This window comes from Taudactylus pleione, unplaced genomic scaffold, assembly GCF_031769625.1.
Source record: "Taudactylus pleione unplaced genomic scaffold, aTauple2 ptg000086l, whole genome shotgun sequence".
In the NCBI taxonomy this organism is placed as follows: domain Eukaryota; kingdom Metazoa; phylum Chordata; class Amphibia; order Anura; family Myobatrachidae; genus Taudactylus; species Taudactylus pleione.
The window spans coordinates 32,718,314-32,734,871 of record NW_028284488.1 but is presented as its reverse complement, the minus strand read 5'-3'; the positions used below and the strand labels follow the sequence as shown (position 1 = coordinate 32,734,871).

Genomic DNA, 16,558 nt, shown 5'->3' with positions numbered 1-16,558 from the left:
AAGACACTTCAGTCTGTTTAATAACGGAGAAATTAGCTCATTTTTATCTTTGATTGTCTTCTGACTCGTACGCCAAGGCACATACCCTAAACTCATTTTGCCTTAGTGTTTAGACACTTCAGCAAAGATCTGACGACTATTTATCTAAAATAATATCAAAAGGTGTGGGATATCCACAAAAACACCTGTTTTCAAGGGGTACCCGCAAACAGGATGTAGTCAGGAAGCCGACGGGCTAAATACCAAGCGCCGGGTTTCCGACTGTCAAATCCCGGCAAGGTACCAATGACAGGAGTCATTAGACCTACGCCGGGAAGCAGACGCCCGACATACCGTACGAAGGTAAGCCGAGCGTGGACAGCCGCGGGGGGTGTAGGTTTGGGGAAGGAGGGGTTAGGGTTAGGCACCCCCCGGATGGAGGTTAGGGTTAAGCATCCCCCCCAGGAGACTTAGGGTTAGGTTTAGGCACCCCTAAGGGAGTGTTAGGGTTAAAGGGGAAAATAGGGTTAGTTATACTTACCTAATTAGCGATCGGGATCTTCACCTCTGCCGGGCCTCCGCTGCTGGGATTTGAACAGCCGGCCATGTAGCCCGTGGTAATACCTACTACACCCCCGCAAACATGGTTTCCCTTGAATGTATGGAGGATCACAGCAGATATCCGATATACAGTCAGGTGCATAAATATTGGGACATTGACAGAATTTTCATATTTTGGCCTCTATTCACCACCACAATGGCTTTGAAATGAAAAACAAGATGTGATTTAACTGCAGACTTTCAGATTTAATTTGAGGGCAATTACATCCAAATCAGGTGAACAGTGTAGGAATTACAACGGTTTCTATATGTGCCTCCCATCTTTTTAAGGGGCCAAAAGTAATGGGACTATCAACTCAAAAGCTATTTCATGGACAGGTGTGGGCTATTCCCTCGTTATTTCATTATCAATTAAGCAGGTAAAAGGTCTGGAGTTGATTCTAGGTGTGACATTTGCATTTGGAATCAGTTGCTGTCGACTCTCAATATGAGATCCAAAGAGCTGTCACTATCAGTGAAGCAAGCCATCATTAGGGTGAAAAATCAAAACAAACCCATTAGAGAGATAACAAAAACATTAGGTGTGGCCAAATCAACTGTTTGTAACATTCTTAAAAAGAAAGAACGTACCGGAGAGTTCAGCAACACCAAAAGACCCGGAAGACCACGGAAAACAACTGTGGTGGATGACAGAAGAATTATTTCCCTGGTGAGGAAACCCCTTCACTACAGTTGGCCAAATCAAGAACACTCTCCAGGTAGGTGTATATGTGTCAAAGTCAACAATCAAGAGAAGACTTCACAAGAGTGAATATAGAGGGTTCATCACAAGATGTAAACCATTGGTGAGCCACAAAAACAGGAAGACCAGATTAGAGTTTGCCAAACATCTAAAAAAGCCATTACAGTTCTGGAACAACATCCTATGGACAGATGAGACAAAGATCAACTTGTACCAGAGTGATGGGAAGAGAAGAGTATGGAGAAGGAAAGGAACTGCTCATGATCCAAAACATACCACCTCATCAGTGAAGTATGGTGGTGGTAGTGTCATGGCGTGGGCATTTATGGCTGCCAATGGAACTGGTTCCCTTGTATTTATTGATGATGTGACTGCTGACAAAAGCAGCAGAATTAATTCTGAAGTGTTTCGGGCAATATTATATGCTCATATTCAGTCAAATGCTTCAGAACTCATTGGACGGCGCTTCACAGTGCAGATGGACAATGACCCGAAGCATACTACAAAAGCAACCAAAGAGTATTTTAAGGCTAAAAAGTGGAATGTTATGCAATGGCCAAGTCAATCCCCTGACCTGAATCCGATTGAGCATGCATTTCACTTGATGAAGACAAAACTGAAGGGAAAATGTCCCAAGAACAAGCAGGAACTGAAGACATTTGCAGTAGAGGCCTGGCAGAGCATCACCAGGGATGAAACCCAGCGTCTGGTGATGTCTATGCGTTCCAGACTTCAGGCTGTAATAGCCTGCAAAGGATTTGCAACAAAGTATTAAAAAGTGAAAGTTAGATTTAGGATTGGTTAGTTTGTCCCATTACTTTTGGCCCCTTAAAAAGTGGGAGGCACATATAGAAACCGTTGTAATTCCTACACCGTTCACCTGATTTGGATGTAATTACCCTCAAATTAAATCTGAAAGACTGCAGTTAAAGCACATCTTGTTTGTTTCATTTCAAAGCCATTGTGGTGGGGAATAGAGGCCAAAATATGAAAATTCTGTCAATGTCCCAATATTTATGCAACTATCTGCTGCAATCTCCCATTTTCGATGGCAAAAGCAGCCCTTATAGATTTCTATGGGGGCTGCTTTATTGCAGAATTTACAAAACACTGAAATGCAAAGCATTCTGGAGCTTGGCCCCGGTAGCCAAGGCCATCCTTAGATAATGTTAACCATTGTAGACTACATGGTACTTAGTGGGAAATGACCACCTGCACATGCAGTCGCTCCATCCTGAAGAACGGGGGATGTGACTGCATTAAAGATTATTCATCTTTTTGCACACAGCAGGGATGGGCTCCTTTCAGACCCCCCCCCCCACCGTCCATAAGGGTGGTTTTTAATATATTCTAGTGCTCCTTAATTTCATATTGGCGCGATAAGCGGCATTTTGAAAGTTTAATTATCGGTTCTAGAACCAGATAAATTATAGATATGTCCCTAGTGCCTAACACCAAACACTCATTGATAGACACTGCATTCTGATTAAGTTTATGAATATCTAGAAAATAGAAGTGATAATGTATTTGACACTAACTCTTTAGAAACTTTTTTAATCCACAGAGCAAAATATGACAAGTATATGGTATAGATAATTAATGGAAATGAAATTATATCTCCATACACTACTGTAAGGTCAAAGGAGAAATCAATGATAGGCCATAGGCGCCCTAGACTAGCACAGCCTTCGCATTCTCTATTCTACACTGTCATTTCTTTAGCTCTACACCCTGACAGCCACAAGCTCTTATGCTGTAGTGTATCCCCACCAAAACAGAGAACCAAGCTTCCAGCGCAGACCCAGCTCTTATCTAATATTAGCTAAGGTAGCGAGTTAAGCGTAGAACATAAAGCAGAGAAAGACTGAATTTGATGACTATTCTTGCTTACTTCTTTAAAGCAATGTAAGGAATTTTCTTTAGGCAGGTCCGATTATGCACCACATTGTAAAAGTTGCCTACTTTCACTTTACCATGTGAACAGAATTTTTGTATCATGGGGCATGACGACAACAGTAAGCACAACAAGATGACTAATGGAAATCCGTAAGACAAAAAAAAAATCTCACTGCAGAATTATTTTACTTACACATAGTACCAGCATATTATATTGCTCCTGCTCCAGCCTTAAGCTGGCCATATACTAGAACTATTTCCATTCCACCAATAAAGTAACGGTCTGTTCGACTAAAACAGTACTCTGTATAACTAACCAACTTTTTCATCATAACAACCAAGTTCTGACATCACTGGCGTAGGTGGACACTTTTCATAACTACATTAGCAAATGCTTTCCTACTGGGGATGCAGTGAGGAAGCAGACGGTCAGAATGCCGACCCTCGGTTTCCTGACTATCTAATCCTGGAAGGGGTCTAATGACAGGCGTTGAGATTCCGATGCCTGGAGCCAGATGCCCGGCTTACCGATCGAAGAAAAGCCGGGCGTGGACAGCAGCGGGGGTGGGGGGACCTAGGGCTAGGCATTCCCCCAGTAGGTTTAGGTTGCGTCTGGCGGTATTCCATACTGATCCCTCCAACTGTATAAATGTGCTCACTACTACTCTACTGGGTATGGTAAATCCAAGAAAACTTAGATAAGTAAAGAAAGGTAGGATATTTCATTAATCAATTTATGTACAAAAAGGAGAGTTAATAGGTAAAACTTATCTTGGATAGATAACGCTCTTTCTTTGAAGTCCACAGGGAGACATTGGGGTGTAGGTGGGACCTGGAGGACCGGACACCAACAGCAAAGCTTTTCAATCCCAGGATGCTCCTGCCCTTCCCCCGATACCACGCCCACAGCCTGAGGGCAACTCAGATTTGTTAACAAGCCCGAGGCAGGAGCAGGATAGGAATCACTGAGAAATCACACTCACAGAGAAGGAAACAAATGACCAGGAGAGGAAATTCATAGTAGCTAGGAATCTCAGGGCGGGTGCCCTGTGGTCCCTATGGACTTCGAAGAAAGCGTTAACCAAGGTAAGTTTTACCATAACTCCTTTTCTTCTTCAGGGTCCATAGGGCTCCACATGGAGAGACATTGGGAATGTCCCAAAGCAGTTGTTCAAGGGCGGGAACGCTCCTGAGCTTATAGGAGAACCCTAAGCCTGAAGGAAGCATCCTTAGAGGCAAATGTATCAAAGGCATAAAACCTAAAAAAGGTGTGGACAGAAGACCAGGTGGCTGCCTTGCATAGCTGTTTAGATGAGGCGTCACGAGGGACCCACAGAGAGAGTAGAATGAGCAGATAATGAAGCCGGCACAGGAAGGCCAGTCTGTGTGTAAACCTGCGAGATAGTCATGCGAATCCATCAGGCCAGAGTCTGTTTGTTAGCTGGCCATCCCTGAGACTAATTGCAGCACAGAAACAGACAAATCTCAGGTGCACAACTCCAAATTATTAATAATATATTAATGCAATAAAATTGTGCAATCAATAGAGGTTTTTAGCATTATCATGGCCAAGGTTATGGGCCTACCCACCATATCCAGTTAACCTCTTTAGGGTAGGTCCCTAACATACTAGGGTTCAAATCCAGAGCGCAGGACCCCCCCAAACTGACCCAGCTAAGCTGCCCCAGGGCACAGCAATAGTAAGAAAAGTGCAGTGTAAAGAGATAGTTAAGAGCAGCCACAGCTGCATATAAAGAAAGAAAATAAAAAAAGTAAAGTACATGTATATTAAACACAGTGAAGGGTTAAAATGGGTTATAAAAGAAGTGTGTTATTATGCGGTGCCCTGAAACAGATCAACCAAAGCAATATAGGACAAAGGGAGTCAGATTCCCTGATGGAAGTAGTGCGGTCCACGAAGATCTTCAGAGCACGGACCACATCCAACGAGGCCTCACCTGCCAAGAGGTCTGGTGAATGAAATGCAGGAACCACAATTTCCTCATTCAGGCGGAAGCGAGAAAAAATTTTGGGAAGGTAACCTGGGTGTGTACGAAGAACAACCCTGTCCTAATGAAATATTAAAAAGGGGGAGCGACATGAAGGTGCCCCTAAATCCGATACTCTACGGGTAGATACTATAGCCAAAAGAAACAGTCTTCGCAGTGAGCCACTTGACATCCACTGATTCCAGGGGTTCGAATGGGAGGTTCCTTAAGTACTTGGAGCACCACTGACAAATCCCATGGAGCCACCAGAAGGACAAAGGGAGTTTGTATACGTAGAACACCTTGAATGATCCAGTATAGTAGCAATTCTGCGCTAAAACCAGATAGACAAAGCAAAGCAGAGACCTGCACTTTCAGAGATGCTAGGCAGCCTGAAGAAATGCAAGAATTCGAGAAACCTTAAAGACTTGCAGGTCATAGTTTCGTGGAGCACACCATTGGAAATATGTATACCATATTCTGTGTTAAATCCTGGCTGAAGCCGATTTACGTGCTCAGAGCATGGTCTGGACCACAGAGCTGGAAAATCCCTTGGCCGTTAGGAGGGATGTCTCAAGAGCCAAGCCATTAAAGATAGACAGGCTAGGTCCAGATGTAGACATGGACCCTGAGACAATAAGTCTACTCGTAGAGAAAGTTTAAGATATATGCCAAATGGAAGTTCCATTTAATTGACAATGCGTCTATGAAGGCCGCGTCGGGGTCCTGTGTTGGAAGTTTGTTGTTGTGTCTGGAGGAAATGAGATCCAGTTCCGTTAAACCCCGTTTGTTCACTAAAAGCTGAAAGTCCAGGATGTAAAGACCATTCCCCTGCATGCACGTCGTGACAGCTGAGGAAATCAGCTTCCCAATTGAGAGCCCCCAAGATGAACACTGCGGAGATGGCTGGGAGATTGCATTTGGCCCAAGGGAGTTTGCGGGACACTTCTGTCATTCCTGACTGACTTAAGAGTGCCCCCTTGGTGACTAAGGTCGGCCACAGCCGTGGCGTTGTCGGACTACTTATACTGGCCTGTTTTTCAGAATATTCTGAGCCAGAGTGAGAGTTCTTTAGATGGCTCAAAGTTCCAAGATGTTGATTGGTAAACACTGCCTCGACTGGGGACCATCGGCCCTGGAAGAAGTGCTGGGCGATTACTGCGTCCCACCCTTGGAGGCTTGTATTTGTGGTGTGTCGAAGCTGAATAATTGGCTGAGACAAGTTCAGTTTAAAATTTAATCGCGGCAACGCCATCTTGCGAATGGCCGCAAGACACCATTTTTGTGGTCAGCGTCAATTCAAGTTATAACTCAGGAGCTAAGAACAGATGGCAATGTTTTTGTTAACCTACCAAGGGCAACTGGAAAAACAAGCTGAGTAAAAGTAAAGAAGAGACAATGGGTATTTTTACATACAAATTGGGAATCCCTGGATGCAGATAAAGTATAGTTGTGGCAATTGTAATAGAATATCTACACAATTGGATTAGTCTGAATCCTAGACAGGTTGGCCCCAAATTCCACAGCTTGAGGTGGTAATACATTTGCATTTCACACAAGAGTCTGTGAGAACAAAAGAGGTTTTGTTTTCCTTTGAACACACAACAGGTGGGGGCCTGCTGACAGAGGGCATGTAAAACTACAACCCTCAGCCATCCACACTGCTGGATGTTCACTCCGTGTATGAGAAATTATGCACTTAAATCTCACCCATTAATAACTAGCGTCCTTATATCAAACCCCGAATACTCACACACTACATATTCGCACACAAGGTTCCATTAGCATCAAATTGTATGATTCAAGTTGGTTAAGTTAGTTTAAATGCTAAGAAATAGAGGTTTTTGATATCTAAGGTATTATACATGATAAGCAAGGTGTGTTTGGTTTCGTTCTGATGCGTACGCTTTTTACAGAATCCCGGTGTTATCGGTGGAGAGATCGCATCATGCAAACTCAAGTTACGGATCACAGAACTTACAAGCAACAAAATGTTTAGTTGATGGAATGTTACAGGAGGCGTTACCAGAAAGACTCCGGCTGTTAGAGGCAGGGAAAGTCTATTTGAAACAACCTGTTAAATGTGTCGTTACATATGCTTCTTCTCTGGGAACCAATGAGATAAGCAGGAAGTTCCCGCTTTGTCCTGTTTCAGTCTGGGGGGGAATAAATACATGTGTCCGAACACTGGTTGGGCAGTTCATGCTGAATTTTGGATGAACTGAGGATATCTAGTCAGAAGTCTATCTCTGGGTCCAGAGGCGCAGCGTATGTATAACCGTACTTGGGTCTGTATTATTTCCTTTTACGCCTAACTTGTGTATGTATAGATTGTGTGTAACTGACTGTACTTTTACCTGAATAATACTTGTGCGTTGGAAACACAGATTCCACTCCTGTCTTTATTTGCGGTTAAACTGCGTACGCAATTAGCGTTCTGTTTAGAGGTTTTAGGCAGGGTTTTGTCTTAGAGGTTCTAGGCAGGTGAATCTTAGAGGTTTATAGGAAGGAATATATTAAAAGGTTTATTGACGAATTCAACAGGTGACTTGAGCCCAGTCTGGGATGCAAAATGGAAAGTCTGTAGCCACCAGGCAAGGGACAGGCGAACTTCTGGGGTGAGGCTCATCATCTGGGATTTGAGCAGATGGGGTAGCCTTGTCCACCTGGAGAGGATCAGGTGTTGTAGGGGCATGAGGTGAAACTGGGCGAACTCAACCATGTTGAAGGTGGAAACCATTGATCCCAAGGCCTCCATTGCAGAGTGAATTGACACTCAGCGATTGTGGAGCAGTCTGCATAGTCTGTGCTGGATTGCTGAAATCTTGTCCGCAGTTAGGAAGATTATCTGAACTCGAGAGTCTAGGAGGGCTCCCAAATGTACCATTCTTCGAGAGGGTGTCGGAAGATTCTTTCCAGTTGATCAGCCAACCGTGCATTTGAAGAAAGGCAATGGTTACTTGTAGATGGCGGTGAAGAGTCTCTGAGGAGCTGGCCAACAGCAAGAGATCATCCAAGTATGGGAGTAGTCTGATACCTCGACAACGAAGAGAGGCTGCCATAACTGCCATGACTTTGGTAAAGACCCGGGGGGGGGGGGGGGGGGGCGTTGAAAGGCCGAACGGCAGAGCCTGACATTGGTAATGTTGCTGTAGTATAGCAATCCAGAGATATTATAGATGGGAAGGTGCTATAGATACATGTAGGTAAGCGTCCCAATTGTCTAGAGATACCATAAAGTCCCCAGGCTCCATAGCTAGGATAATGGAACGTAGGGTTTCCATACGAAACCTGGGCACCCTGAAACATGTTCAGAGATTTGAGATTGAGGATAGGCCGATGAGACCCATTGGGCTTCTGAACTAAGAAATAGGTAGTATAATAGCCCTTGCACCGTTGTGAGGAGGGGACCCGAATTGTTACTCCTGAATTCAGTAAACACTGAATGGCTTTTTGGAGCAGCAGCTCCAGACGTGTTACATGAGAATACGTTGCTGGGGGAACTTCCCATTTAGTACAATCAGTAGCTGGAAGAAGGTAAAAGGAACTGAACAGTTTTGGAATTTGAAACCTTTTACCGGAAATATTCCAAGCTTCACTCATGTGATCAGATAGCTTGTCAGTGAGGAAACTGGTGAAACTACTTTTTGTCGCATAAAAAGCGCATATTTTTTTTTTCTTAGGAGCGGGTTCATGCTCTTCTGTTTGTAGAATAGTTTTAATAGCTCTCACAAGAGCAGGTATATTTAGTTTAGAGGGTGGCTCCTCTTCTCTTGAGACGGAGTAAGAGTGAGAGATCTGCGTTTTCTGCCTCCCAAGATGATATCTCAGAAACAGATAACTGTGTGGATTGGGAAGATATAGTATGTTTAGTAGATAAAAGCTTTTATTTTTGTAATATTTGCTGAAAAGCCGTAGAGGTATTCGCCTCCCACATGGGTAGACGTACTGTCTACCTCAGTACAGAGTTTGGCTAAGGATTTGCAGGGAGTACCTGCTGTGGCTATGCCATATGGGGAGCTACCACAGGGACTGCTACTTGGTCCGCAAGTTTTGCCAGCATTTGTGAAAATACAGCCCAGGGTGGGTCCTGAGGGAGAGACACTGAGGCTGATTGGCCTGAGGCTGTGTAACAATTAATACAGAGACCATCCTGAATGAGGTTCTCTGTGGCTAAGCCAGCAGAGCAGGATTTACAAGACACCAGAGTAGGAGCAGCAGCATCAGGCTGCTTGTTATTCTTTCCTCTGCCAGCCATAGCCACAAAAATAACAAAATACACAGTAAATACAGTGTAGTGAACACCCTGGATAATATGGTACAGTGTAGCGGTCAACCATTTTATAAAGTATGTGATAGCACTCACAAGTATCTGGGAAATGTGAGGTATAATGAACCGCCTTATATCTTAGTATGTCAGGGTATAGTGGCATAAAGGAAAAAGGTATAAACTGTACAGTATAGAAAGTAGAAATTAGCGTTAGCACAAGTCACATACAAAAGCATTACATGTTTACAATGAGCAGTAAAATTAACTACACAGACCATGGTGGCTGGTAGGATATAGCGCTGTATAACCTGGCTCATGGGAGAAGTATGTAGGGAGACTAGACCCAGCATTCCCGGAGAACTGCTTGCAGATAATGGGGGGGGCGAAGGGTGCAGGAGGAGCAGCCCAGGAAACACCAAGACCGCAATGGAATGGCACCCTGGACTTGGGAAGGGGCTGCAGGGAGAGCACCGTCTCCCCTTGCTGACATTAACCACCGGATCCCCTGGCCTCCTTACATATGCCCTGCACCAGTATGTTATATGCCCTGGTGGTCTAGTGGAGTCATGTGGGCACCAGTGTCCACATCAGCACCTAAGGTCTATCTCCTGAGGAAAGACTGCGCAACAATGTGGGTCTCCGCAAACAGGGTTCTGCTTTACCTGTTCCCTGAATTCCGGGCTGCAGCCTGGGGTCTGAAAAGCATGCTAGCTGGTCCACCTCGGAGCCTCGCCGAGAGTACCTAGCACAGGCTTGGAGTCACGATGCCTCAAAAGGGTGATGGGGCGGCAGCACAGACGTCCGTAGGACAGTCTGGTGCTGCTTGCCCGTTACAGTAGACAAACAAAAATAAAATCATAAAATAAAAGCTTGGGCTGCTTAATGCAGTCCCCTGTTATAATGGCTCCTGCCAGACACCAACGAAACTAAAGTGCCCTCAGGCTGTGGGCAGGGTGTAGTGGGAAGGACCAGAGCATCCTGGCATTGAAAAGCTTTGCTGTTGGTGTCCAGTGCTCCAGGTCCTACCTACACCCCAAAACTCATTGTGGAGCTCTATGGACCCTGAAGAAGAAATTAAGACTAAAAGACCACAAACTATACTTATTTAAAGCCACATGATAGTATAAGTATATCTTTGCGCAGCTAAACCCGATGCTTTAGGTGCAATAAATACTAATGGAAGCCTGAACAGATTAACAATTTAATAGCTCCATCGGGTGCCTATTCGTATAGACTCCCAGCAGATGTGCGCAAAAGAAATTTAATTGTCCCCTTTGTGTCAACAGTTACACAACAAAGTATGGCAGTCACGCTATGCACATAAGTCTGAAAGTATTCCCTTCTCTGACATGCACAGTGGGAGCGGGAGTGCGTGCTTACAGTCTCGGACTCCCTGATAACTGCTTTCACTGCTACGATGGAGACAACCAAACGAGGAAGATGCCTGAACTAGCTCCCTTCTGTCAAAGTCAAATAACTGGTTATGATCGTTGTGCAATTATCTGACTATCTAATAGTCTATGGTCTGACAATGTGTTTCCACGGCGCTACTTTGCGTTGCGCAATCCGATGCGCTAAACTGCGTATTCACAGCACATATACACTGATGCCCATAACGCACACACAAATGTATATACACGGATGCTCATATGCGTACGCACATACTCACACATGGACGCTCATTTGTATATAGTTGCTAGCTCAACACACAGACGCGGACGCATATGTGCAAGATGGTTCCCACACAGTTAATAACCAGTGTTATTAAAAGTTATTTTTAGCTAATAATTATGATGTAATATGTACTTAAACGAGATCTAAGGTTTAGAATATAGTGGACATATGTTTGGTATCATACTAAATCCCTGCTTAATTGCAGACATCCGTATCTATCGGCAAAGAAGTCGCATCATGCGTCCGCTAGTTATGGATGATAGGTAGTTATTGGATAGAAATAACATGCATGTAGTGTTGTAGCCAGTATTAACCAGTTGTTCGGCGGGAAACTACACAATGTGACCGTTTGAGGACTGAGCCATGCCCCTGATGACACCGTATGAACTGACCAATGACCAGATTATCCAGAAGCAAGAACCAATGGAAACCTGTCAACATTGTACTCTGTAAGGTATATAAGCTGTGACCAGACTCCAGCGTACAGACATCCTCTTTGATGAACACAGGCTTCTGGATTGATGACTGTATGCTGGGATCAGTGTGCATGCGTAAGTATTGGCTTGTACTTTATTATTGCTTTTTACTCTAATTGTTAATTATTTCATCGTGCTACTTTTTCTTTACATAAATAACTTTTTGTGCTTTGGAACCACACGATTGGAATGGAAAGCAATTCTTTATAAAGCGACTAGCGACTATTAGGTATCAATACTTCATAGTTGCTTCACTTTGCAGCCTTGCAATGATGAAAACCCAGGAGCTATATTCAGTGGAGCTATATTCAGTGGACCTGCTGGCTGATGTAAGTGCTGTGATGAGAGAGGAAGAGGAGTGGGGGAGAAAAACAAACTGCAGCGGCAGCCACAATAGCTAGCGACTCAGCAAATGATGGGAACAATACTAGTAATTAACATATGCAAAGATAATGCTGTAAAAGACCTAATTCTATTTTGTAGTAATGGGACTCTATAGAACGCCAAATCACAGCCGACACTTCACTTCAACCATAGCCCAGTGCATTTTGTAATAAGTACCATCCTCATCTCCTACCAACATTCAGGCTATAACCACTTTTCTATCTTCCACAGCAGCACATTACACTAACGCCAAGAACTCGGAGACTACTTTTATAGTAGAAAAAGCAGTAACTTCTTTACAATAACTGCAAGTGATACATGGAAACAAAGGAATTTATCAGGTTGGAACAATTAATTAGTTGACAGATTCCTAAACTATGACGCCTAACTGCCAAATGCTTTCTCAGCCAGAACAAGCTGATCTATTTTTATCGGCTCCTTCTCTCAACAGTTACAGATGTAAATGATCAAATAGAGACTACTTTGCATTGAATAAAAATGTAAAGTTAAAACACATCTATCATGCTTTGTTTTTTATACTAAGAGGGGTATTCAATATGAAAGGTTAACTTCCCTGGCGAAATTAACGTTTCATATCGGAGTTTTTTTCTGCGTAAAGGTATGGTGTGCGCTCCCGCTTATCCGTATTCAATATCAAATTAACGAAAACGGAACACTCAGAAGTTGGATTTGCGTAAAGTTACGAATTTTTCCTTAAAATAATTGTAAGACCCCCTAAAGTTGTAAAAACATGGGGGAACAGCCTTTAATTGAAAGTCGGGGCTTTAAATAGCCGCAGCAGGTGTTTTTTTTCCCCCCCGACATTGAAGAAGTGATGCAGAAGAGCACTTAGGTTATTTTTTTCGTTTTTTTAAGTGGTCCCATAAAATTTGGGGTACATGAAAATGGGTACTAGCATATTTTGATGTCCCTAAAGTAAGTTTTTAAAAATTCTGCATTTGTGCACCTGCCGCTATAATTCTATTCTAGAAAACACCTGCCGCATACATGCAGAATAGCCCTGAACCTATGCCTATTGTTTAACAATTTTTTTCCACCCCAATTTTTAAATTCATTTTTTGGGGTGTCCCTATTTTTTTTAAAAAACTTTTTTTGACACAGTTTTTTTAAATGTCAACCTCAGGGGTGCAGGCTATTTTTTTCTAAGCCTCCACCCCTAAACCCCACTTTTTTTCGACACCTATTCAATGGTGAAAAGTTATCCCCGTTTTTTATCAAAGACTTTTCAAAACTGCGATAAGTCTTTGAAATTGAATACGGCGTAAAACTAAAAACAAGTGATATTAACGCAAAAACTTTAAAAAGTGCGATATTAACGCAAAAAACGATGCTATCGCACCCATATTGAATACCCCTATAAGATGTATAACACAAGTTGACAACATTTTTCAATAGTTTAGATGATAAATATTTTTTATTTCTTCTATAGATAAGGTCACATTTCAAATGTCCTCTGTAGTGATGTCACTAGCCACGAGGATTACCAAGTCAGCCATTGTGAATGAAAATGCTTCATGGCTCCTATGCAATTAGTTCAGGTGCATCATATATGATCAACCGCAGCACGAAAAATACATTGAAAGTAGTTACAAGCCAACTTTTCTGCAAAAAGCGACCTGGAACAAGTGCATGAAAGAGTAAGTATACTATCTTGGACCCCAAAAATGTGGTAACTGAAACAGAAGGACATAGAAGGCTGTTAGTGGCCATAAGGAAACTACTGGAAGTGCTTAAATGGCGCCAAATGTATGCACTTTTTATTAATGGTGGAAAATGATAAACAAGTGTTTTTCAGTCAATTAAAGTCTTCATAGCATTTTGAGGTACAGAAAAATGTCTGTAAAGTGATTTGTCAGTGTTTTTATGCAAGTTTGTAATAAGTTAAAATAAACACTTAGCTCCAATCTGAACGTTCTAAAACTCCTCTCCCATCAATACAACCCCTCCACCTGCACCACATCATTTACCCCATTATTGAGTTTAGAAAAAATTGACATGAATGGATCATTCGTTGGGAGGGGTGTACCAGAGATACTGGCATTTTTATGTTAGAATAATGAATTTCCCTACCTTTACACCTACTCAGGGGGGAGTGTACAAAAAAAATGCAATTTTCAAAAGAAAAATCAATGCGTGTTTGGAGTTGAATTGCACATACAGGGTTATATTTACTAAAGTGTGGGTTTTTAGATGTGGAGATGTTGCCCATAGCAACCAATTAGATCCTACTTATTTATCACCTTCTAGAAGATAATAGCTCAAATCTGATTGGTTTCTATGGGCAACAACTCCACTTCTAAAAACCAGCACTTTAGTAAATACCCCACAATTTATAGAGAAAGTTTGCTGTCAAAACAGCTCTCAGGACCCAACTCGCAACTAACTGAATTGACCCCTTTGTCTTCAAAGACTCACATGTTCCAAAAAGTAACACATCCCTATTATTAGTAAGCTAGAGGAAATAAAGCGGGACAGATCTGACATGCATATTTCTGCCTGAGCATTTTAGGGATAACTGGGTAGATGTATGATAGAGGCACGTTTACCGAGGCAAAGCAGGAAGCACTACCAGTGAGATGTGTGAACATCTCATCGGCCGGAGAGGGGGAGCGTTAACTCCCCCCTCCAGCGCAACCCGCTACAGACCACATCGCATCAGCCTAGCGCTGATGCCAATGTGTGTCAGGCCTGGCCGGCTCCATTAAGAATGCGCGGGATCTCACAAGTATCACGATATCCCCACGCGCAGCCTGGAGCCGGCCGCAGGGACAGCGCTGTCCCTGCTGTGGGTAAAGGCTAGCACCAGGCTGTAGCTGTCGATAACGACAGCTACAGCCGACCGAACGGTCATGCGGTATGACCGTTCGTACACGGCCCTGCCGCTCGGCGCCGCTATCTTGTAGATAGTAGTGCCGATAATGACAAGGGTGCATAGCATCCCTGTCATTTACCGCCCAGAACCCCAATCATACTTCGGGGAGAAGCGGTATCAGCGCACATAACGTGCGCTGATACCATTTCTGGGCTTCGTACATCTACCCCAACTACACATAAAATGACCATCAAAATCACAGTTTTAATTCCCAGCAATAAATGGAGCCTGTAGTTTGGCATGTACCAACTACTCCTAGCAGATGATGATCTCTGGCTCAAACAAACCTCTTTGTGCTTATCAAAATCATTCCCTAAATATTTATATGCATGAGAACTTCATGGAGAGGAGGCTCTGACAACTCCAAACAATAATTACCTACCTACAAGCAACCTAGGTTATCAGTCAGTCAGCAGGCTGAGCTGTTAAGTGTAGTCTCCCTATTTATCTATTCCTACAATGTTCTGCTTTCATTCACAAACATAACAGGAAATTGTGTGTCCATATTACACATGGTGTGGGCATAAAGAGTCTACACTTTAGGGCTGTCATTACAAGATATGTAGCATGCTACCGGTCGTTACTGGTATTTGGCCACTTCTGCATGTATGTAATAGACATGTAACAGAGCTGCTAGCAGCGTAGGCTTGGCAGATACCACTTAACATACTGGCACATAACGAATATATATTACCTGGAGCTCCCTGAGACAGAATCCATGGCATGACATCTCTATGGAGGTTAAAAGTGACATGAAATTCAAGCAGCATCTTGGCATCCAGTAACCGTCGGGTATGCGAGCTACACCACCACTGATCCAGGTGTACAGTCACATCAATCAGCTTCCGCCAGACTGGCAATCCTGGTCCGACCCGTCCTAAGAGAACACACAGAGACAATGGCGGCGGCGGCGGCGGCAGCAGCAGCAGCAGCAGTGCCCGGCGCTTCCCCTACAGTCATGTACTATCCTGACTCCTGAGAGGCTTGTTCGTTGCTTTATTCAACACTGATATCTGCTGTTCGACTGTCCCAGACCCACAGCTCCGGCACCGCCCTCTACTTGTTAGCTGACAAATAGGAGGTCAGCATAACTCTGCCGCTCGACATGATTTGCTCTTACAGACATCAGTCAGCGGAGGCGGCGTGTGACATGTGGCGGGCAGCAGACAGATACTGCCAGGAGTGCTGTTGCTCAGAGACGCAAGGGGGTTCCCGTGACGTCACGCACAGTCCTGCATGTAGTGGGAAATGAGACCGTCACCCTGAGCAGCTGTAGAACGTCTATTGTAGAAGCAGCTCTGTGTCAGCCTCACAGCTACTGCGCATCCTGCCGCATACACTACCGAAAGCTCACAGAGTATAATAGTTATTGAGTGGTTGCTGTTCCTGGTGCAGGACAATCACCAGCCGCCTATTACATGTAATGGAAGTCATCTAGTAAAATGCCTACCCACCAACATGACCCCTTCCATCAGCTACAAAATGCTCTGCTCCTGGACTTTCCCGCCTATTTTATGATTGCAGTCACCTGGGTTGAACTTGTTAATTGATGAGACAGGTGTTTCATCACAGGTGGCTGTAATCATAAACTAAGAAGGACGTCCAGGAGCAGAGCATTTTGTACCTAATGAAAGGGTCATGTTGGAGGGTCTGAAAATTATATATAAATACATATATAAATAAAATATGCAAGAA

General features: G+C 43.6%; 1 protein-coding gene across 2 annotated transcripts in view; it reads right to left on the bottom strand.

The window, feature by feature from the left end:
- The window catches only part of GSAP (gamma-secretase activating protein), a 195,551-nt gene extending 179,226 nt beyond the window's left edge, over window positions 1-16,325 (bottom strand). For both annotated transcript variants that reach the window (XR_015877836.1, XM_088468827.1), the window contains exon 1: window positions 15,558-16,325. Coding sequence is in view for 1 of the 2 variants with exons in the window: in XM_088468827.1 (XP_088324953.1) it covers window positions 15,558-15,633 (76 nt within the window). In the remaining variant the exon portion in view is untranslated. The remainder of the gene's footprint in view (window positions 1-15,557) is intronic.
- Between the last annotated feature and the right edge of the window lie 233 nt (window positions 16,326-16,558).